The sequence below is a fragment of the Gracilinanus agilis genome, chromosome 2 (genome assembly GCF_016433145.1).
Source record: "Gracilinanus agilis isolate LMUSP501 chromosome 2, AgileGrace, whole genome shotgun sequence".
NCBI lineage: Eukaryota > Metazoa > Chordata > Mammalia > Didelphimorphia > Didelphidae > Gracilinanus > Gracilinanus agilis.
The window spans coordinates 399,700,139-399,724,846 of NC_058131.1; the positions used below are offsets into that span (position 1 = coordinate 399,700,139).

Below are 24,708 nucleotides of genomic sequence, written 5' to 3' on the forward strand. Positions count from 1 at the left end.
CAAATATCATTAGCCATCAGGAGGTCAGTGTCACAGCGAAGGGAGACCACGCAGCCAAGGACGAGCCCCCCAAATGGCCCACCGAGGAGCCCATCACGCAGAGGATGGAGACTTACGTTTTTCTGTTGCCTGGACTGTGTGAAATAGCGTCAGGGGCCTCTCACTACAAGAGGGAGGTTTCGAGTCATTGCTTTTCTTCCAAGACAAGCCCTGTTGGGTGTTTGTGAGGAGTGCATCAGGCACCGTGTTAAATATCTGTAAAAGGAAGCAGTCAAGAATGCCATGAGATGGAGAAGAAAAGACACAGCAATTTACAGCTCAGAATACTCTGGAATTAGACAGGAGGGATCTCAAGAGGCTAGCAGGTAGGACTCTGCCCGCTTCCAAAAGAATATCTCTTAAAGACCTTTAGGATGTGGGATGATACAGTCACCTTCCACAATTACCTTTTTTTCCTCTTTCCCACCATAATTTAATAAAATATTCATTAACAATATAATTAGAAATGAAAAAGAGCTTTGTTTTGTTTTGTAAGCCTGCGTGTACCACCAAACCATCTCTTTCTCAACACTTTGCTTACCAATCACCAGGCATTTATTAAGCAAATACTATGTGCCAGACACTATGTTAGGCCTTGGGGATAGAAAAAGAATGATCTCTACTCCCATAGATTTTACATTCTAACGGGAGAGACATACCTAAATATATATAGAATAAACATAAAGGTTCAGTGTTTGTTAATAATGGGAAATCAAGACAAATCCTGATCAGTGTTTTAGTTAGGCCACCTTATAACAATATGTGATCCAATACACTTTGAAATCTACATTGAAGATGGTCTTTAACATATTGGGGGTAGCTGGGTGACACAGTGGATAGAGCTCTGGGTCTGGAGTCAGGAAAACTATTCCAGAGTTCAAATCTGGCCTCAGACACTTACTAGCTCTGTGACCCTGGACAAGTCACTTAATAACCCTGTTTGCCTCAGTTTTCTTATCTGTAAAATGAGCCAGAAAAAGAAATGGCAAAATACTTCAGTACCTTTTCCAAGAAAACCTCAAATAGGGTCACTAAGTCAGACACCACTGAAAATACTGAACAACAAAAACAAAATATGCTTTTCTCATATTGTACATCTATTTTTTTTATCAGTTCTTCTCCAATCTTCCACAAGCTTCTCAAAATACAAATCACAAAATGAGACATTCTAAAAGGGAAAAAAAAGCCTGACAAATCCTGTATCTCTCCAGAATACAATGTCTCACAGTCTATCCATGTTAAGTATCCTGAAAATCTTTCAAGTTATTGAGAAGTGTGGGATAATGTAAAGCAGCATTATCAAATGCAGAGCCCATAACACTCTAAAGCTTAGCCTGAACCAAATCAAGATGTCATTTAGTTGGGAAATATTTAAAATAACAAATAAAAATACAATGGAGAAATAGATAATGTTCATAGGTGGTTTTCTAATTCAATATGCAGCCAATAGAGATCCTAGGTGAGTGACCCATGGCAAGTCACTTAACACTATTGGCTCTCAGTTGTCCTCATCTGTAAAATGAGCTGGAAAAGGAAATGGCCAACCACTCCAGTATTTCTGTCAAAAAAAGTCAAAGTGAAATCCACAAGAGTCAGGCATGACAAAAAAATCAAGGGCAGCTAGATGGCTCAGTGGAAAGAGTGTTGGAGTCAAGGAGACCCGACTTCAAAACCAGCCTCAGACATTTTTTAACTGTGTGATCCTGGGCAAGTCACTTAACCACTATTTGCCTTAATCCACTAGAGAAGGAAATGACAAAGGACTCCAGTATCTTTGCTGAGAAAAACCCATGGATAGTCTGATCCATAGGATCACAAAGAGTAGGAAATGAATGGTCCACTGAACAGCCACAAAAATGGGGATACTAATACAACTCACAGTACTTTTCTCCTTGGTTTACTGAAAAGAGCTCGTTTTGCAAACTTACATATATGCACACTATTATTATGATTATTTTAAAAGAGGGATTATCCCCCTCTGACGTTCATTTTCTCAGTAATAACAATAACAAGAGATGCTGGCAAAGTGGATGGTGGGCTCAGCTCCAAGTCAGGAAGATCTGCATTAAGGTCGTGCTTCTGACACATGTTCATCCTGTAACTGAGTAAATTATATAGCTTCTCAGGGCCCTCAGGCAACTTCTAGAGGCTGTAAATTGTGGGACAGGTGCAGATGTCCATTGCTAGAGAGGGTTAACTAATCAGGGAGTTCTCAATACCAATGGAATCCCTGCCCCCTCACCTCCCTCTCTGCACAACCCAACATAAAATGGACAAAAAGACTCTTATTTGTTGAAAGGGCAAACCAACAGCAATGATGTTTGCTCACTGGTAGATATTACCAGTCCCCTTATATGGCAAATTATAGCATGTAAATTAATATTTCATTTCATAGTATTCTCTCATCAGCAGCGTATATACATCCAACACCAGCAACAACCAAAAGCTGATAAAGAGAAATTAATTTTTTTGGTGTTACAAAAATTTTCCTCAGAACAGCTGTTCCATATAGGTTGGCTGGTTCTCAAATCCCACTAGTACCAGCCAGATTGTGAAGTCATTCTGACTCTCCAACACAGCTGCCTGAAAATGGAATTAGCATATTTTTCCTAAAAGGACTAGTATTTTTCAATAAAACAAACCAAACTGATACTAGTAGATTCTTATCTCTATTAATCTCCAACTCACCTCCTCACCTCTGAAAAATAACAACAACAACAAAAAAAAAACAACCACCAAAACCCAAAACTCAAACCAAACAAAATTAAACAAACCAAAAAACTCATCCCACTCTCAGGAGATGGCACTTATTGAAAAGTGTTTCCTAATGTGGCAGATACCTCAGGCTTCTGGCTCAGTCATTAGAAAGAGAAGAATGGTTGTTGGTCAATAAGTGTTTCAGAAACAATATACCCTACAACAATTCTTCCTCACGAATAAGCATGCAAGTGGATACACACATGCCAACTGATTGCCTAGTGGCTACGCTAACCTGTTCGCTGGCCAACACTCCTAGACGTGGCATGCACGTGCTTCTGAATTAAAATGGAAGCTCCTTGAGTACAGAGATGATCTCTCAGACTCTATGTCTCAGTACCTGGCACAGTACCCAGCACAATGCTCATTCATTCATCTGTTTTCATTCCTTCTCTCCTCTTTCCCCTTATTCTCCAAAGTCTCCTGAATCACTTAGTCACCCATCTCCCTAGGGTTGCTCTGACCTGCCCAGCTATCTACTCTGGTTTTTTTTCTGTCATTAAAAACAAAACAAAACAAAAAACAACCTTACTTTCTGCTTTAGAATCAATACTAAGTGATGAATGTGGGGAAGCCTTCAATCAAAGTTCAAACCTTCTTACACATAGAAAATTGATACTGCTGAGAAGCCTTTGGGAAAATAATGATTGTGGGAATATCTTTAGTATCAATCATCATCTTTAACGTCGTCGGTGAGAAATATTAAAAATGTGGTGAATGTGTGAAAGATCTCTGTAAGCATTCAATTCACACTGATCATCATCACAATCGGGCTAGATGAGAAGATTTTATATATCCTTTACATGAGAATTTTTGGAGGCAAAATGCGATTTTTAACATTGGAAAATTTATAGTGAGGAAAAAACACAGTATAATTTGGCTATAAGATGGGGGCTTACATACAGGGTATTTCCATTTTCTATTCATTATATAATTTATTTAAAGAATTTAAACCTAAAAAAAAAAAAAAGGCAGAATAATGGTAGAAGTGGAGTTAAGTGACTTGCTCAGTTCCACACAGCTAGGAAGTGCCTGAGGCTCAATCCAACACCAAGGACCTCCTGTCTCTAGGCCTGGTTCTCTCTCCACTGAGCCACCTAGCTGCCCCTTGGTTATCTCTTTAGAAATCCTTAATAATACTGCAAAACTGCAACAGTAGCAACATCTTTATGTGGCCTCTGAAAGTTTATAAACATTTTTATATGGGCCAACTCATTTAATTCAGCAGTGTACACATATGACAGGTGTGAAAAATATTTTTTTTATTTTATAGATGATACAACTAAGGACACTTGATCCAGGACACAAAGCTAATAGGAGACAATACGCCAGGTTCCTAAACCAAGTCTCTGCCTACATAACACTGCCTTCCTAAACAAGTGCCCTTCTATATCCAAGAAACATAAAAAATAAGCATTTCCCTTAGCATCCTCTCTGCTCATCCTCTCAAAAACAAAAGCCTCATAATTACTAGTGAGAAAGATTTTACATCCTGTGTTACTGGGTAGCCAAAGACAAGTTCTCTCGTTCTACAATGAAAGAACAAGTGGATGCACTTTCAATTCATAATTCTATTAACATCTCTTTTCTTAGTCTTATAAGGAACATGGCATTCCATCACCTTTGTTTTTTCAAATGAAAAATTTACTTGATTTCTGAAATCAAATGATTTCTACAAAGTGATATAGCCTATTAGTGACAAGTCTGGTCTCCCTCCTTAGTTATCTTGAGTCATGGTGGTCCTTTCTGGAGTTACAAAAAATGAGGTACTTTTCCTAAGGGAAATCAGAAAAATCCTGAAATGGAGTGTTATCTCTGTTGATTTTAGAAATATTCATGGAGGTGACAGCTAGATAGCACAGTGGATGGAGAACTAAACCTAGAGTTGGTGGGAGCCAGGGTTCAAACCTAGCCCCAGATATTTCATAGCTGTGTGACATGGGGTAAGTCACTTAACCCCAATTGCCTAGCCCTTGCCCCTATTCTGTTTTAGAACTGATACTAAGGCAGAAGGTCAGGGTTTTAAGAAAAAGGAAATATGCATGAAGGAAAAAACTGCTCAAAAATAATTTTAAAATCCAAACCCCGACCATCTCTGATTTTCCTAAGTGAATATGGCTGACATATTCCAACAGCATCAGCAGTGTATATTAGAAATAGTGTTAGGACTACCATTCACCTACTCAAGCACCTTCGAAAGGTCCCTATTGCCTAATGAGGAAGTTTAAACTCTATTTAAGGCATTCCAAAGTCTAGCACCAACCTCCTTTTTTAGTCTGATGTCATATTTTCCCCTTTTGAATTCCAGCCCAATTGGACAATTTCTCTGCCCTTGTTCTTATCCTCCCCTCTATTTCTATGTTTTTTATTGGACTATGCAGGAAAAAAAGTCAGTGCCTCTTAAATTCTGACTGAATTGGTTTGAATAAGAATCTAATGATGTTGATTTCTAGAACAGATTCTGCCATTTTGGTATCCACCTAACTTGACCACCTTCTTTCCATTTACTTGCCCACAACATATTCTGCCTACCTTAAAGGATTATGCTGAGTCTCAATGAAAGAATATATGAATATATTTAAAAACACTGTGAAGAAGTCTAAAGTCCACTATAGGTTGCCCTAAAAAAGTCTTAGTTTGGTTTTTAGTTTCAATAAGCTACTGTACAATGAAAACTGCACCAAGACCTTTGGGATACCCTGTGTATAAGAAATCAGTAAGTACCATGATTATTATATAGTGCTTTTGGTGGGGGAAAATGGGTCCTAAATTTCTCATGTTAAAAAATTTACTTATCTATTTTGTTTGAAAGTCACACTTTATACTCTTCCATAAATCTACTCTCCCAGATTAGGCTCCCAGAACAATAGGAGGGATGTGTTCTTTATTTCTTACAGTGTGGTACTAACATTCACCATTATACCTGATCAAGGTTTTGTTGTCTCTCTCAGTGTTTACTTTATCATGTTGTAGCCACGTCTATTGGTCTTTTGATGCCACTTAGTTTACTCTGAAGCACTTTATACAAGGTTTCCCATGATTCTCACTTATGTAGCAGGACTATTAATAGCACTGTGTTCATATACCTTAACTTGCTCCCTGGGCACATATTCTGTTTCTAGCTTTTTGCTATCACCACAGTAACTTTTTTTTTTGTACCTCAGGGTTCTTTCTCACTTGTCAGTAACATTCCTCAGAGTACAATTCCAATGATACAACCTCTAAGTCAAAGAACATGCACAATTAGGCAATGTTGTTGCACCATTTTAAACTGTTTTCAACAACAGATGAATCAATTCACAGCTCTATCAGCAATGAATTAGCATGCCTGTCCTTAACAAGTCACTTAAAAAGTACACATACAAAACTCACAAGAGAAAGTCCTTTAGCTTTGAAAATACTCAAAATAAAAGCAATTGATAGAAAGTTTGGGAAATTCTATTTTCCTTAAACTGTATGTCTAAATTTGCAGTAATTTGAAGACGATTTCTTAGAAGTTATCCATTCTTTTTTCCTCATATGGTATATGTCCCTTAGGTTGACAAATAAGTATGAAAAGGTCAGATCTGAGATGTGGTAAGGTAAATCTCAGGGGAAAAAATAAATTCTTTCAAGATTTTTTTTTTGCATTATTTCATTATCGTTCAGGTAAAGTGAAAATAGATTTAATTCAGCAAGCATTTATTAAGGATATGAATTTACTATATGTGTAAAACATAGACTAAAATAGAAATTAGTCCCTATCCTCAAGGAGCTTACATTTACACAGTTAAGTAAATTAAATTTGAGGAGGAAGAGAAATAAATAAAAGGATTCCTGTACAAGATGGCTTCCTTCTTTGAAGGAAGCTAAGGATTACAAAAGGGAAGAATGAAGAAGGAATAGACATTCTAGACATGCAGGGAGAGGCATAGAGATATGAGACAGCCTTCGAGGTTCAGGGAAACTGTCACATCAGAGGAGCTAAGGGAAATTTCCCTGCATTCTACTAAGGGCACAGACACATGCTTTCACCGGATAGTCAGGCATTTTGATGAGACTGCTACCTGATATAAAAGTATTATATTTATGGAGCTTAGGCAATCTATGAATCCCAGATGCTTTATAAATGAACATACAAACTAGAGAGACATGCAATTCCATTTACTAAATCTTGCACTAAAATTTCAAGATCCATGCAAGAATACGTTGACAACCAATGCCCAAAGGGAGCTGGGGGAAGGATATGTCTAGAACCATTTGACACTCTAGAGGGAGATATCAAGGAGAATATAGAGAGAAAAGCATTTAAAAGCAAAAATAACTTCTGTTATACCTCTGGACTACAGATGTTTTTTATATTTCTAAGAAATTCTAGCCTCTGTTTCTAACATTTTTTTAACTCTTACCTTCTGTCTTAGAATCAGTATCACCTCTAAGGCAGAAGAATGCTAAGGGCTAGGTAATAGGGGTTAAGTGACTTGCCCAGGGCCACACAGTTAGGAAGTGTCTGACGCCACATTTGAAACTAGGACATTCTGTCTCTAGGCCTAGCTCTATCCACTAAGTCACCAAGCTGCCCACTGTCTAACATATGAATAAGTAAAAACACAGTATGTCAAGTAGAACATACTATAAAGATTAAAATCAATAAACAATAACTAAGTATTATATGTTATAATATTTATTAATAATAACTAAAGTAAAAAAAAAAGCTTGCTAACCAAGCTGCGGTCAAGGGGAAGAAAAGAAGAGAAAGAGAGAGGTGGAGTTACCCACAACTATATACAAAACTTGACCTTCCAACTTGGTGGAAAGATTAAAAAGAATTTTGGGAAATACCAAAGGAATTCTGGGGAATGTAGTTCAAAGGTACAAAATTCTCTAATTATACAATACCAATGTCCCTTCTCTAAAATGGAACTTCCAGCAGAGTTACAGTTTCCTCATCTTTGAATTTCCTTGCTGTTAGAGAACTGCTACAGTCCTACCTGTTAATTAGCTCCAATCTCAGACACCAAAGTTGCAAAGACTGAGCTCACCGATGCCTTTCCTCGCTAAATCCTAAATTCTCTTCTGAAAAAACACAAATCAGTAACATTTGCCAATGCACACATCCATGCTGGCAAAAAAAATGTCCCATTCCACCACAAATTCTTGCCAGTCCTTTTCCTATTTCGGCACATTCTCACGATTAATTTCCTCGCCCTCAAAAATGCTGTGTGAGTTAGCGTGTTGCAAAAACAACAAAACAAACAAAAACATTATTTACTAACTGATGTCTGTGAATGTATCTCAGAGGGTTTTTGAAAATCAGCTTGAAAGTAAACAATAAACATGCATAGGGAGATCCAAAATCATTACTTTCAAAACCCAGGGCTAAGTACATACTCTCTTACCTACCACAAGAATTCAAAGGCTAAAAGGGGAAGGAACGTGTCCTGTCTTCCTACTCTCCAATCTCCTAGAAGAGCTTTCTGAACACAGTAGCCACTTAATGATAATTTTCCAATGAGTGAATTTGTTCATGTTTCCTGATGATGTTTTAAAACTAGGACAATGAGACTACAGTACTCCAATACTCCAAAGACATCACCAGCATCTCCCTTGACCTTTTGTGCATCTTTAACTATGGACATGGAATTGCTTGTGCCCCCCCCCAATTTATCATCCTGCCACCAAATTGGTGATGAAACTTTCCAAATTCAGTCACTTGATGACAGTCTATCACTTGTCCTTTCCAGCTTAGTAGGATGTGTCAAATCTGGCACTCCACTGGCATGGGATTTTCAGCACCCAAGAGTCAGTTCTATGCCATAAAAAAGAGAAGGCAGAAGGCACAGTGAACTTGTGAAAGATCTGTGACTTCTTCAATACAAATACCTCCCAGAAGGAGAGCTGCTTGCACTTATTTAGGTGGCTATTCATTTATGGTCTTGATAACAATTGCTAGAGAAGTTCCCTGAGGCACATAGAAGTTAGGTGACTTGCCCCAGGTTATAAGTCTATTCCTGACTCCAAGCTCAACGCTTTAAGCTGCCTCTGACCATAGTATGACAAATGAATTTAAAACTAAGCTATTTTCAAAGGGCAGCTGGGTGGCTCAGTAGATAGAGTGTGGGGGGCCTAGAGATGGGAAGTCCTGGGTTCAAATCTGGTCTTGGACATTTCCTAGCTATTTGAACCTGGGTAAATCACTTAACCCCCATTGCCTAGCCCTTTCTGTTCTTCTGCCTTGGAACCAATACACAGTATTGATTCAAAGATGGAAGGTAAAGGTTAAAAAAAAACAAAAAACAAGACAATTTCCATCATGACTGACAATAGGAAGATCTGGCTTGAAATGATTTCCTTTCAGAGAGTAAGGTAGATCAAAGTATAGTATTGGAGGAAACTCAATAATGATAAACTTTTACTGATACTCAATATATTTAATTTAAATACAACTGATCAATTTGTGTACTTGAATAAGCTGTTGAAGTTTTCAAGGTTAGGAAAACATCACTAATTTGTACTAGCTGGTATGAAAGCCCAAATAGTAAAAAACATGGATTATTAAGTAGTTTGAAAGAAATTTCAATTTTGTTAATTCTCATTACATATAAGAGGCTTTGCTATAATTGTTTTAATAAGAAGCTGCACATGTAGTCATTTTCAGTCATGATCCCATTGGAGGATTTTTGGCAAAGATATTGGATTAGCTTGCCATTTCCTTCTCCACATCACTTTTCCGACGAGGAAACTGAGGCAAACAAGGTTGAGTGACTTGATCAGGGTCATATAGGTTAGGAGACTGGATTTGAACTCCTAACTCTAGGCCACCTAGCTGCTCCTGATATATGTATGTGTGTATATGTACAGATAGTTCTCTAGTATTTAGAAACAGCTTATTTTCTTATTTTTTATTATTAAATTTCTTCTAAATTTTATTTCTTCGACTTAACCAGTTTCTTTACTCATAGCTATTTCAACCAAATCAGGATCTAAGTTACTCTATAAATGCCAAATTACGCAAGTCTGAATTAATAGGAATTTAATAGCCTGTAAAACTGTGTTCTTATCATCTTGAACTCAGAACAAATGTCACCTACATAGATCATTAACTTTTGTATATGGGTTTATATTATAATCAAGCATGGGAATGAACATATTATGAGATATTACAAGAAGGGAATTGTGAAAGAAGTGGAATAAAGGGTATCACCAAAGAAAAGCCCTGTGTGAGTGAGAGATCACTGATGAACTGATAATCGCCTGTGCTTCTTTGGTTGTGATTTATGTGAGTTTGAATGATACAAAATATCATGCAAATTATAAAATGAAACCAGGTAGCATTTAATGCTATCTGGAATTCAATTAATGTGACCTGTACCAGCTACTTGTGGAAGACATTGCTGCATCATTTGTAGACATGATACATGGCTGTATGCCATTTTAAAAGAGCCCTCAGTAAAATGGACAGAAGAATGAATACTTCAGATGGAAGCATTACCAGTGCAAAAATAAAGAAGTCAGAACCAAAATCTGATGTAACTGAATAACATGAATATCATCACAGTTAACCTGAAACAGGAGATGACGGGGAGTAGCTGGGTGGCTCACTGGACTGAGAACCCAGGCCCAGAGACAAGAGGTCCTCAGTTCAAATCTAGCCTCAGATACTTCCTAGCTATGTGAACCTGGGCAAGTCACTTAACCCCCATTGCCTAGTGCTTACCTCTCTTCTGCCTTGGAACCAATTTACAGTATTGACTCTAAGACAGAAATTAAAAGTTAAAAAAAAAAAGAAAAGAAATGAGTCGTTGGCATGCCTTATCGTAAGGTATGGAATGTTAGAATACAGAGGTAAAATAGAAGAATATAGCAACAGTGCATCCATTTTTGGGTGGTCTGCAAATAACTACAAGGAACAGGTGTCATGACATAAAAGGAACATTTTCTAGCTACATGTATTGAAGACTGCCATCAGTCTTTTAGCAAAACCTCTTTTAGCAAAGCAGCCATTCAAACAAAAGTTTCAAGTTTAAAGTCACTTCTGATGTTTACATGAGGGTTTTCTTGATCTTCTCAGCTGCTCCTGTCTCTTTTCTCCCTAATTTACCTTCTATCTGTTATACACACGTACACGGACACTCAGGCTTTATGTAGTCAACTCTCAACAGTTGTGCTTCTACCTTTCTCAATTTAAAGCATTTAAAGTGGTTTTATCAGTAACATTATTTTCACTTTCGAGCTGGTAACTGTGCACATTTGGGAAGCTAGGTGAAATATAGAAAAAAAAAATCAGAGGCATAATTTGCTCACGTTTCTGGAGCAACTGGTATTCTACTAGATGTTTCACTTGGTTTTTTTCCCTCCCTACTGTTGTAAAGAACTCCCTGTGCATTCATTGCATATTTTCATTGTTTGTCTTTAACACTCAAGTTTTACACTGCAAAAACACACTGATCCTAAGGGCCATCATGAAGTTGGCAACTGGAACAGACAATGATATATTCAATGATCCATCTGGAAGCAGTTGGGGAGAGTCACAAAAGTTTACAAAAGCCACAAAGTCACTGTACAGATCAGAAGCTACCTTAACTAGGCATTGTCTCTGAAAAGAAAAACAAATTTCCAATGACTGTGGCATCCCTGGCTGCTTGGGGGAAAAATTATTCCTGGCATGTATTAAATTCTAATAAGAAAACGAGATGGGGGAAACAAAACCATCACAGATACAACTGGGGGGGGAACAAATCTGTATAAAATTCAAACCATGAAAACTCCAAAATAGGAACCAGCTCAGCTTCCAAGAGTAGACAACCTGCTGGTTGACTAGCAGAATGATGACATCATCGCTCAAGACCTTTTTGGGGAGGGGAGGGCTGTTGGGGGGAGGGGGGTAAGGATGGCTACTACAATATGATTACCAAGAAAGCAGCTCCAAACACTGTGGGATGCAGGGCTGTAATTGCTGAACACCTGTTGGTGGCCCAAAACTAGTGGAGTCAATTGCATTATGTTACTGAATGTATATTCAGTACATGAAAAGAACTTGTGTATTTTAATCAGCATGTAGGAGCAATAACAGCCAAGGACCAGGAGAAACAACAGCTCAGCTGAACGCATGCCCTAGAAGACACAATCTACAACTAGAGGTTCGATCACCTCCATGTAATTGACTCCAAAATTTACATTTCTAGCCCTAATTTCTTTCCTGGGTCATTTGCTTGTTTGCTAAGTGCCTGCCAGCCTTTGCTACCTGGAATTCCCAAAGGTATCTCAAATCCAATATTTCCAAAATACAAATCATCAAATTTCTCTTGAAACTACTGCCTTCTCATCCCTACTTTCCCTTTTCTCCTAATCAGTAAGTCCAAGTCTGGACTCAGGAGGATTCATATTCCTGAGTTTAAATCTAGTCTCAGATACTTTTTAGCTCTGTGACCCTAGGTAAGTCACTTAACCCTATTAGCCTCAGTTTCCTCCTCTGTAAAAAGTAAAAAATTTTCCCCCTCTCCATATGTGAGGAGGAAAGAACATTGGAACAAATTATGGTTAAGTAAAACAAATTTGCCCACTGATTGTGTTCAAAATGTATGTTTCAATCTGCATCTTCTTTTTCAATATTTTTAATTGAGGAAATTTTATTTTATTTTTTTATTTTAAAAATTTTTATTTTTATTTTGAGTATTTTCCCATAGTTACATGTGTCATGTTCTTTCCCTCTCCACCATCAATCTGCATCTTAAATGCTTATCTTTTTATCAGTAGATAGATTGCAAGATTCAACAAAAGTCCTGTGGAATCCCCAATGCTTTTGTTCATCTCTTTCCGCCTGTTGAGGGTGCTCCCATATCATCCAGGTTCAAAATTTCAGCTCCTTGACTCTTCCCTCTCCTTCCATACCCAATCAGTTACCAAATCTTGTCATTCTTCCATAATATTTTCACCTTCATCCTATTCTCTGTACTCAAATAGGCATTCACATAATTCTCCTACTTGGACTGACTCACACTCTTTCCTCCTCTCTACTCCCTCTCTCCTTCCCCCCCACCCCCACACTTCCATAGCTCTCCATTGCCCCTAGGATATATGGCAAAGTCCTTTGGCATTTCTAATCTGGCTCTAATCTCTCTTTCTAGAGTGAATTCATCCTTCGTCCTCTCCTGTACTCTTTACATTCTAAGTAAATTGGCTGTTTCTAGTACACAGCCTACCATCATCCTCCTTAGTAACTTTGCACAGAGATACTTCCCCTCATCTATGGAATATCCTCCCTCTTTAAATTCTTCTTTTAGACTCCTTAAGCCTTTATAAGGTTCAGATTGAGCCATGCCAACTTCTATATTGAAGCCTTTTTCTGTCTCATTCTCCCAACCCTGCCTCAAAATTATTTAATATTTGCAAATATTTTATATTTAACATTCTGGAAACATATTGGTTTTTTCCCCTCATGTCTTTAGTGCCCCTTTCCCCCAACCAGCCACCTCCAGGCAAATATAATTTCCCTGGGATAAGGACTTTTTAATTTCTTTCCTCATTATCTCCAGAGTCCAAGGGACAGCTAAGAAGAATACTGGGTCTAGAGTCAGGAAGACTCGTGTTCCCAAGTTTAAATCTGGCTTTAGACACTTACTAGCTGTGTAGCCCTGAGCAACTCCCTTAACCCTGTTGGCCACAGTTTCCTCATCTGTAAAATGATCTGGAGAAGGAAATGGAAAACGATTATGGTATCTGTGCCAAGAAAACCTCAAATGGGGTTAGGAAGAATCAGACATGACTAAAAAGTGGCTAAACGGTAATCCTGAGTGCCTAATGAAGTAGTACAAGGGCTTGGCACACAGCAAGTGCTTAATAAATTTATTAAGCACCTACTTTCTCACCTAGAGAAACTTAATGAAATTGGGAGAAACAGGGGTGCCTGTTGTTTTCATAGCCTCAGAGATTAACAGTTTAGGGATGAACACTTTCAATTCTTTCAAAGCAAGTCCTTCTACTGACAGACTGGGAGATTAATCATCAACACTTACTTTGTGAAAAATCAATAGCCACTAATAAAAAGCAATTCTGGCAAAAGCAAATGGTTTCTCTTTCTCTCTCCTTTCTCGTCACCTTCCCTTTTCTGTTTCCCTCCATCTTCTCTCCACTTTCATACCTCTACCCCTGACTCTTTACATAGCCTTTTTCAGATTCTCTCTCCAGCTCCCCCTTTATTTTTTCCTTCTCACTTTCTTTTCCTCTCCATCTTCCTCCTAGCTCTCTTTTACCCCCCGCCCCAATACTGCACACATCTTATTTTAGACTCTCTCTGTATTTTATTTCTCCCTTTTAAAAATCTCTTTTTTCAAGGGGCAGCTGGGTTGCTCAGTGGATTGAGAGCCAGGCCTAGAGATGGGAGGTCCTAGGTTAAAATCTGGTCTCAGACACTGTATGACCCTGGGCAAGTCACTTAACCCTCATTGTCTAGCCCTTACCATTCTTCTGCCTTGGAACTGGTACACAGTACTGATTCTAAGACAGAATGGTTTATTTTTTTTTTAAATCTCTTTTTCTATCACTTTTTCTCTTTCCCTTCTTCTTCCCCCTCACTCTTTTTCACACCCACCCTACCTCTGAAACTCCACACATCCTGTTTCAGGCAAAGAAACCATTTTGAGGCCAACAGACAAGCCACAAATTGTTACAGAACATCTGGGTTCTACCTATTACATGCTTAAACTTAGAGTTAGGCATAAAAAACTACTCTCCTGAATGCAGCTTGACTTGTACACAACCTTAGGAAAATGAGCAATGAGCTCTTTTCTTTTTCTGACATAACTGCTCAACGGATTCTGATAAGCTAGCCCTAAAAAAAGCCTCCTTGTTACTTGAAATCATCACATCTACGGGATTGGGGGTGGCTGAGATCAAGGTGGCATTTGGTGTTGGGGTTTTGTGGTTTGGATTTTTTTTTTTATCCTGATGAGGAAAAACAAAATAAAACATACAAATGTTTTTCCAAGAAAATCTCCAAATTTAAGCTTATCAAGGGTAGTGGTATTGGGAAGACCTAGCACATAAGAGCTCCTTGACTAGCTGGGTTCAGCTAGCTACCTCAGTGGACTGAAAGCCAGGCCTGGAGAGGAGAGGTTCTGGGTTTGAATGTGACCTCAAGACACTTCCTAGCTATGAACTCGTATTTCTGAGTTTAAATGTGGCCTCAAACACTTGCACAAGGCAAGTCACTTAACCTCCACTGCCTAGCCCTTACTGCTCTTCTGACTTGGAACCAACAGTTAGCATCGATTCTAAGAAGATGATAAGAGTTTCTAAAAACAAAAACAAATGTGAGTTGCAGTAAACTGAACTGAATCACTTGAATGTTCTGTCCTGAAGGACCACATTTTGCTAGAGGTATGATCTCTCTCAAATATTGCCAAGATATAATCTATCTAGGTCTACCCATCCTTTAAAACTCTTATCCATGTCCTTCTGTAAAAAGGATAATAGATTTGATAGCTGAAAGGGAACTTGAAAACCCCTAAGTCCAGCCACTTCATAGATGAGGAAACTGAGGCACAGAGCCACATGGCTAGTAATTAGCTATGGTAAGATTTTTATCATAGGTCTTCTTGTCTCCAGGTCCAGTTTCCTATCCACTATGCCAGGCTGTCTAGGTAGATTCAACTTGTTGGGCTTTTCTCTAAATCTTTGGACTTTTTGTGGGTGCCAAAGAAGCCTATGCTATTTATTGTTCCTTGGTCTTGATATACGACTGGCCATACTCCATTTCCACTAATTTTTTTTTCCTTTAGGCCATTTCTAGTTTAAACTTCTTTTCTGTAATCTGAACAAACAATGAAGTAATTCTGGGAAAGAGGAAATTGATTACAAGGTAACACATGGAAATTAAACTTGCTCACCTGCCCAGCTCTCTTTAAAAATTTTAAAATTTTATCTGGTTAAATTGCTGCTGGCTGATGAGATGTAACAATGTATATACATCTGTGGCATGTGTGCATGTGTACGTGCTGTGTATTATACATACGTGACTATATTCCCAAAGGTCCACTTGAATAAAGAGGCCATTTTTCTATCATAAAATACACAATATATACATTTCCAATATGTGATAATTTATTGGCATGCCTGTAATCCTGAGAAAAGCAATGGAAACTTGGAACGATATGGAATATCAGACTTTATGGTCTCAAAGAGTTCTGATTCCCTGATGACGGCCTGTGGAGGATAATCTGAAACAAACAGAAGAGCCACCTACAACTGGGACAACGAGGTGCCACAGCAGACAGAGTGCCAGGCTTGAAGTCAGGAAGATCTGAGTTCAGATCTGAACTCAGACACTTACTAGTAGACTCTGTTTGCCTCCGTTTTCTCATCTATAAGATGAGTTGGAGAAGGAAATGGAAAATCACACCAATATCTTTGCCAAGAAAACCTCAAAGGGGATGACGAAGCATCAGAGATGCCTAAAAATGATTCAACAACAACCATCAGAGACATAACAGCTGGCTTTCTACTGGACTGCTGAATAAGTTATTTCTCCTCTTTGTACTTCGGCTTCTGCCACTATAAAATTGGGTAAATAACAATACCTAGCTCATAGGGACGTGGTGAGGGTTAAATGAGATTTTAAATCTTAAAGCACTTTATAAATCATTATTATTATTATCATCCATCTTATTTAGTTCAATTCAGCAAACATTTAAGAATTCATAATTATTAAGGTAATGTGATAAATGCTATCGTGGGTAAAATTAAAAGATACAAAGATCCTTAGCCCTCTCTGTAAAAGCCCAAAGAGTGGGCAGGAAGGAAGAAAACAAGCATTTATTAAATACTGATGTGATCCCTATTGCCCTGTGCTAAGCATTTTACACATAATATATCACCTGATCCTCAAAACAACTCTGGGAGGTGGTACTATCTAACTTTTATTTATTGTTTAGTCATGTCTCACTCTTCTGGGCCCTTTTTGGAATTTTCTTGGCAAAAATACCAGAGTGGTTTACCATTTCCTTCTCCAGTTTCCATGTCACAGTTGAGGAAACTGAGGCAGACAAAGTTTATGTAACTTGCTCAGGGTATCACAACTAGTGTCTAAGGCTGGATTTAAATTCAGATCTTTCTAACTCTAGATCTAGCACTCTAACCGCTGTGCCAACCCAGAAAGGGGAGTAGAGTGAATGCAAAATTACTGGCAAACTAAAGCAAAGAAACAAACAAACAAAAAAGACCCTTAATTTTGAGAATTCACATAATGGAGTGCCCTGCTGCTGCTGCTTCCTCTGGCTCCCCTTCACTGAATCCTGCCCTTGCCCAATCCTAATATGTGAATATACCCAGAAAAATGCCAGCCCCGTCTTCATTTCCTGGGTCTTTCTGTCTAGGTAAATGATGGCACTTCTCATGCTCTCTTGCCATATGTGGCATGTGGTTAATGTTCTTGGTTAGCCTGGCCAAGTGTCGGTTTGTAGACACAGAATCTGTAAAGGCTTCGATGAAAGGAAATATGTGTGGGCTCTCCATGAAAAGAGAGACTCAGTAGGGGATTTGTACTGATCCGCAGGCACTGTCTGTCTGCAGCTATGTGTGGAAGGGCCCAGACTGGGATTGTCTTCATTTTAAGTTCTCTGGCCTTAAAGTCTGGTTTTAATCCTTGCTGAACACGGTTTCAGAGAGGAGATTGTGGAATTCAACACTTTTGGTAAGTTAGAATATAATGGTAATGATGGTGATGTTGTCTTTATATTTATTCAACAACAAAAGCATCTAGAGATAAAAGTAGCATCAATGATTTAGAAAAATGAATATTCCTTTGTTGAAAAATGCTCCTCAGACACTTCCTAGCCAGGGGACCCTGAGCAAGTCACTTAATCCTCATAACCCAGCTCTTACCAGTCCTCTGCCTTGGAAGCAAAATACAGTACCAATTCTAAGATGGGAGGTAAGGGTTTTAAAAAAAAAAAAAAGAAAGAAAGAAAGAAAAAGAAAAGTGTGAAGTTATATTAGGGGGAAAAAAAAGCTGTCCAGATTTTAGACCTTTACAGAAGGGCTCCCACAATCTGTAGCCAAACTAGGAAAAAAAATGCTAAATTATTAAGAGAAAAAATGCTATTTTTCACATTTTAGACCATTACAGAAGGGCTCATACATATTGTAGCCAAACCAGGAAAGTTTGAGGAATGGATTTAGGAGTCTGAAAAATAGCCTGAGGTATGCATGTGCTTAGAAGAGAAAGGAAGAATAACAGAGAAAGTGAAAGAAAGTCTCAAGCAATATGAGAGAAAGATGAGCACCCACTGTGTACCCAGCACAAGCCAAGGATGAGAGAGAGCAAAGCCTTTTGGAATGCCGAACAAACTGCAGTGCACGCTGTCCCAGGAAAGAGGGTGGCCTCATGAAATGAACACTGGAGCCTGGAGTCTTCTCCTTGATGCTGGGCCCACGTGCCGGCACCCACTCAGTGCCCCTTCCTTGTAGTTTTTAGAGCTACTTCTTGCAATGGCTTTTCAGTGTTTTGTATGTTCATCATCTAGGGCCCAAATAGAATGCAAATTTCTTGAGGGAAAAGGGATCTCTTGAGTTGATTTTTTTGTTTGTTTGTTTTTCAGGTATTTTCAGGATTTTGGGTATTCAGGGCTTTGCCCTTAATAGATACTTCCTAAATAGTTATAGAATTGAAACTTTCTGATTCTATTTGGAATTTGTTTTCAAAGGTCCAAGAGCTTGATCTTTTAATGTTTAATGCTGACTTTCACCTTTGTATTCCTTCCCCATTTCATCACATTAGTAACTTCCCACGCTAACTACTTTCATTGGCCAATACTTCCTTATAAGTCATGTGCTCCCCAATTAAAATTAAATAAAAAAATACAAGCTTCTTTAGGAAAGAGACAATCTCTCTATATTTGAATCCCAATTGCTTAGGACACTACCTAGAAAAATATTTACTCATTCATTTATTCATGTTCATTCCTTCTACTTTCTTTAACTCTTATTATCTCTACCTCCTGAAATTCTTCTCTTCCTTCAGAGCTTAGCTTTGGTACCACTTCCTCCAAAAAGCAATCACTGAACACTCAAGCACTATAAGTACTTTTTTTCCTTGTCAAAGAATTCTACAGCACTTTGCCTGAATTTCTGTTTTTCCCCTATCATACTCTGCTTTGTATCATTCTTACCATTCTTAAGTGCAAGTACTCCCTATTACAGATTAAGCTTCTTGAAGGAAATTTTTCAACTCTACTCACTGTGCCCAGTATGGTGTCTCGAACATAGCAAGAATTTGAAAAATGTGGAATTCAATATGTCTACATTTCTCATAATCCCTAATATATACAGGTAAATACTTAATGTCAACAAAGCTTTTCCTCTTTCCATTTTTTGAATATGGGTATCACTATACAAATAACTGTTGGGTTCTGTGCAAAACACTGATGGAGATCTGAATACAAGAAATGTGGACAGCAACTCAGTTCCAGTTGGTCTAGGGAGTGAATTGCTAGAGTTGGGGGAGGTTGTTTTTAAGTTTTATTCCAGAAGATGAAAGTATTATATAAAATAAGAGTAATAATAACTAACATTTGTATAGTGTTTATTATGTGCCAGACAATATGCTAAATGTTTTACAATTATTTCACAACAACCCTGGGAGTTAGGTGCCCTTCTTATATCAATTTTACAGATGAGGAGACTGAGGCAGACAGGTTATGTAGAATTTGAATGTGAATTGCCCAATATTGCATATTTAGTGTGTGCCTGAGGACAGATTTCAACTTAGGCTGGAAAAATAATGATAATTACTTCTAAAACATTATTCTTCATTTGATCATTTCCCCCTAGAGGTCTATAGCACCTACTATTAAATGATTGGCATACACTTAGTTTTCCACAAATGCTTGTTAACCTAGGTGTGAAAGTGTCTGAGAGGAATCCACAAAAGCTCTGGCTATGATAGGTAAAGAGCATCTCCCAAATAGAAGGACTTCTGTCCATTTGAAACGCTGTGACCTGAATTATAGAAGCAAGAAGAGAGGGGCCATACTCTTGTCTGACACTAATTCTGGGCTTTCAGGTTCAGAAAGGAGTATAATGAACAAAACTATGGAAGCACTCTGATGGAAAAAGAAAGGAAAAAGAGATAAAGAGCTAGAAGGAACCTTGGAGATCAACTCTAGAGGAGGAAATTAAGACCACAGGACATTAAGTGATTTTTTTGCCCAAGGTCATATAGAGAGCCAAAATTAGAGGTAGAAAACCAAATCCTTGTTAATTCCAGAGTCAGGGTCCTCAAGTAGTTTATATTCCAAAACAGAATGCAACATATATTATATCTATATCTATATGCACAGAAAGAGAAAAAGTATATAAACATATATAAGACATGAAGTAAACTATTTCAAGAGGAGAGAGGGGTAATAAAGAGAAATGGAAGAAATCAAGGGAGGTCTGAAGTAGGAGGAGGGTATTCAGCTGTTCTCTAAAGAAATTTAAGGAATCTGTGAAGCAGAGATGAGAACAGAGGGCATGGTAGGTACATGGTGTGTGTGTGTATGGGGGGGGGGGGGGTACTTGTACATAGGCATGGAGATGGGAGATGGAAAGTCACCTTAGACCAGTTTGGTGGGAGTGGAAAATACAGAAAATATGAAACCAGGCCTAGAAAACAGGTGGGAATCAGACTGTGGAGGGTATTAAATGTTAGGCTAAGGACTTTGTATTTGATTCTGGAAACCATAGGGAGCCACTGAGGATTTCTGAGTGGAATGTATGAGCTGTGATATCATCAGATCTGTATTTCAGGAATATTCATTTGGTAGCTGTATGCAGGAGAAGTGAAGGGCCTGGAGCTGAGAAGACCAATTAGGAGAGGATTGTTATTAAACTGCCAAGAGAAGAGGTCATAAGGATTGAACTAGGAGAGAGGCTTTTTTGGGTACAAAGAAATGGTCCAGTGTGAGTGATGTTTTGAAGATAAAAACTTTTTAAAGATGCTGCAGCTAGAAATAGCAAGGAAAAGAGAATGGGTATCAAGGAGGCTCTCAAAAGTTCAAACCTCGAGGACTGGAAGGATGGTGATGCCATCAATGAACCCAAGTCTGGTGGAGTGAAAGGTTTTGAGGAAAAAATAGTTTTGGGATATATTGAGTGTGAGATGTTTAAAAGACATGAGAAAAACCCAACAGGCAGTTTGCAATGGAGAAGAACTAGAGGCTGAGGATAAGGGATGGATATATAAATTTAGGAGTTACCTACAAAGCTAATTAAGCCCATGGGAGTTTAAATGACTAATGGAGAGTATAAAAAGAGAAGAAGGCATAAGAGAAGAGACTTGGGGGATGCCAAATGGATAAATAAAAAGGAATCATTACTATTACTACAGTCTAACTCATCTTCTTTGAGCCATGCCATTCTTCTGCCCCAAACCCCTTTTGGGGTAGCATTCAAGACGCTCCAGATTTTGGTACTTTTCTATCTTTCTATCCTTGCCTCCTACTACTCTACTCAAAGTGACTGGTCCTCTCTTTCCCCCCTGAAACCATCATTCTTTAGCTTATTCCTTTCCCTATATTCCCTATAGACTCCCTTCCTTCCCCCTGGCCACCTCCCCACTCAAAGGTTATCTGCAACATAAGCTTGAGACTGCACTTTAATGCCATCTCTTCACCAAACAGAAATGGATATGATTTTATCAGTGGAAACAACATTAAAGAAGAGGTTTCACCGTCTGGCTGGCTGCTATACCCCAAGGATCATAGTACTTTTCCAGAGGACATGCAGCTGAAACCTTCCACTAGAATGTGAGCTGCTTGAAGCAGGGACTGTTTGACTTTTCTTTTTGTATATTGCTTGTACATATAAATTCTTATTTTATTTCAAAGCTGTCTGCTTGAAAAATGTTCTAAAATGCCAACTCTACACTGAACAGAAATTGATAGGGCTTTATCTGTGGAAATGACATTAAAGAAGGGGCATTATCACTGTCTGCTCTGCATCTAAGGATCATAAGTCTTTTCTATTGGGTTGATATGTCTCTCCCATTAGGATGTAAGGTCTTTGAGAGCCAGGACTATCTTATTTTTCTATTTGTTTTCCCAGTCCTTGGCTTAACATAGTACTTTGCATAAAGTAAGTATATAATAAATGCTCTCCCTGCCACCAAATTCATTCATTCATTCAAGAATAGCTTTACTAGATAAACTAGTTACTGAAATAAAATAATCAAAAACACTCATTACCTTTTCATGGTTTTCTATCAATATCTCAATCACAATATTCTGGAACTTGATATCCATGATGGCTGCCACTGTTTCTTCTTGTGGTCTTAGCAACGTGGGTCCAAACACCACACCCAGGTTAGCCACAGTCATCAAATTTTGCTTGTGGTTATTAGCAACACTGGGAGGAAGGAAAAGAGAAGAAGACAGATGATAGAAATAACGTGCACAATGGGAAATTCCCTTCTTTGTCCCAGGCCTTCCTCCTTTTCATTTGGCATCACAAGAGCACCCAGGTCCTCTCAGGACACCAAGTCACCATGAAGAAACCCACTGCCCTGCTGTGTGTCCACGTCCAGAGTGCCCATTGTATTGTTCCAAGGAGAAAAACACAAATTTTCATTGTGCCATTTTCCACTGATCTACAGAAGACTCCAACGTGGAAGCTTTATACTTTTACCTGCCTTATCTGGGGAAAAAGCCATCTCAGAAGTTTCTTATCTACAGTTTCAGATGCAGATAAAATATTCTTGACAATAGGCAACTGCTTCTTTATCCTTCACTATACATTCCACAAATGGGATAAGTTTGCAAATACAAGAGCAAAACAAAATCCAGTTTTTCATAATGGGCAGAATGAAAAAACAAGTTAAAAATAAATCATTTTTTTCGTACAGTAATAAGTTCCCTCATTTTGCACATATGACATGCATTAGATAAAACACAGAGCTGCATAAACTGTCATAAAAATGTATGATTGTAGAGCCACCTTGTATGAAGGGGGTTTTTACTCTTTCCTGTAACCAAAATCAAAGTGATATGTTTTGAGTCACAATAAGGAGACGGTGGATACATTTGTCCATTTACAATGACCAGAAGTGGGTACCCCAAAAGCATTCATCATGATCCCAAACTTGGGCCAGAGCAAACCATGACTACAAACAGTAATTTCCCTTATTGGCATGGTATATATGAATATATAAACACCCTTCCTTAAATAATTAATGGTCAAAAGAGAAAGAATTTTTCCAAGTAAAACAGATCCAAAGAGCAAAGGATGTTCTTATTACAATACACATATAACTTACATATTTTAAAATGAATTGTAAACAATGTAGAGTTGTGATCTTTCATATAATCTTTTAAAGTATTTGTTTAATTGAATTTTTTTGGTGGTGGTGGTTTATTATGACTTATTATCAAGTCATAATAAACAAACAAATAAATAAATGAAATCCAATAATTTTTATCTAGGTTAGCATTAGACAGGCTTTTAAACAGGCAAATTGGGATTTTGTTCATATAATTTTAGGCAAAAAATGTTTCAGCTACTTGGTACTATTTTCCATTCAAAAAGAGAGATCATGTAATATATTTTGATGAATCAAAAAGTGAAAGCAAGAATTGTAACTTTGAATGTTAATGGGATAAACTCCCCCATGAAATTGAAGGGCATCAAAGAGTCCACATATGAATTGACATTTCATTTTTTGACATGGACAAAAAATGTGTAGATTAAAGGGGGGAAAATGGTCAAAAGGTACAGATTATTAAATACATATATATATACACTTATATATACACACATATATATATATACATACACTGCTTATAAACATCTGAAAAAATGCTCATCCTCACTAATTTATAAAGAAGTACAAATTATGAAAACAAAACTCTGAGGTATCATCTCATAACCACCAAATTGGCAAATGCAATTAAAAGCAATGAAATTCATTTTTGGCAAGGTTTGTAGAAACAGGTACAGTCATTGATTGTTTTTGGAATAACAAACTTGTAGAATATTTTTTGGCAAGCAATCTGGCAGCATGCCAGAGATTTTAGGATAATTAGCAAGAACTGACATTTATATAACATTTTAAAATTTGCAAAAGTATTGTACACCTATTATCTCATATGGCTCTCTCAATAACCCTGTGAAGTAGGTACCACAAATATGATTTACATCATAATATAGATGAGGAAACATTATATAGCAGAGGCAATAGGTGACTTGCGCATATATTCACACAGCTAGTAAATATTAGAAAAAAATTCTAAACTCAGATTCATCATACATCACACATATATCACACATCACTACTTTTCTTCTCTCTGACCCAATAAGTCCATTGTTAGGAATATACAGAGAGAAATCTTTTTTGAAGATTTTTATAGCAGCATTACTTATAGTGGCTAAAGTCTAGGAGCCACTTATAAGTCCAACAAAAGGGCAACACTTAAGTTGTACTGCACTGATGTAATAGGATACTATAATGAAATTGATGCCAAAACCATAGGGAAAAAAAAATAAAACAGAGAAATCTGGAAAGGCTTTGATAAAATAAGGCAGAACGCAAAAGGGAGAATAAGAAGAACAGAGAACACAACAATGATGACTATATAAAAAAAAAAACGAATGAAAAGGAATGAACAGATTATTTTGATGGGGACTTTGAGGGATTAATTTAAATGTCCTAAAAAGGTTTTCCACTAAAAAATCCTGTCTCCTTTAAAGAAAGAATTGTTGGAGTAGAAATGCAGATGAAAACGTATGATTTATCCCTTGCTTATTTAGGTATATGATTTGGGGTTTGGGTTTTATAAGATTATTCTCTTACAGAAATGAATAATATGGAAGTATCTTTTGAGTGATAATACATGTATAATCCAATGATGTTTACCAATTTTGAGAGGGGGGGAGAGAAGAAGGGAGGGAGACAAATCATGT

At 37.7% G+C, this 24,708-nt stretch overlaps 1 protein-coding gene across 1 annotated transcript in view; it reads right to left on the reverse strand.

The window, feature by feature from the left end:
- ARHGAP26 (Rho GTPase activating protein 26) overlaps positions 1 to 24,708 on the reverse strand; it is a 552,571-nt gene that overhangs the window by 88,304 nt on the left and 439,559 nt on the right. Inside the window, exons 15-16 of the mRNA XM_044659871.1 lie at positions 21,999 to 22,158; positions 117 to 255 (exon numbers count right to left, since the gene is read on the reverse strand). Of these exons, the coding sequence (XP_044515806.1) occupies positions 117 to 255; positions 21,999 to 22,158 (299 nt within the window). The remainder of the gene's footprint in view (positions 1 to 116; positions 256 to 21,998; positions 22,159 to 24,708) is intronic.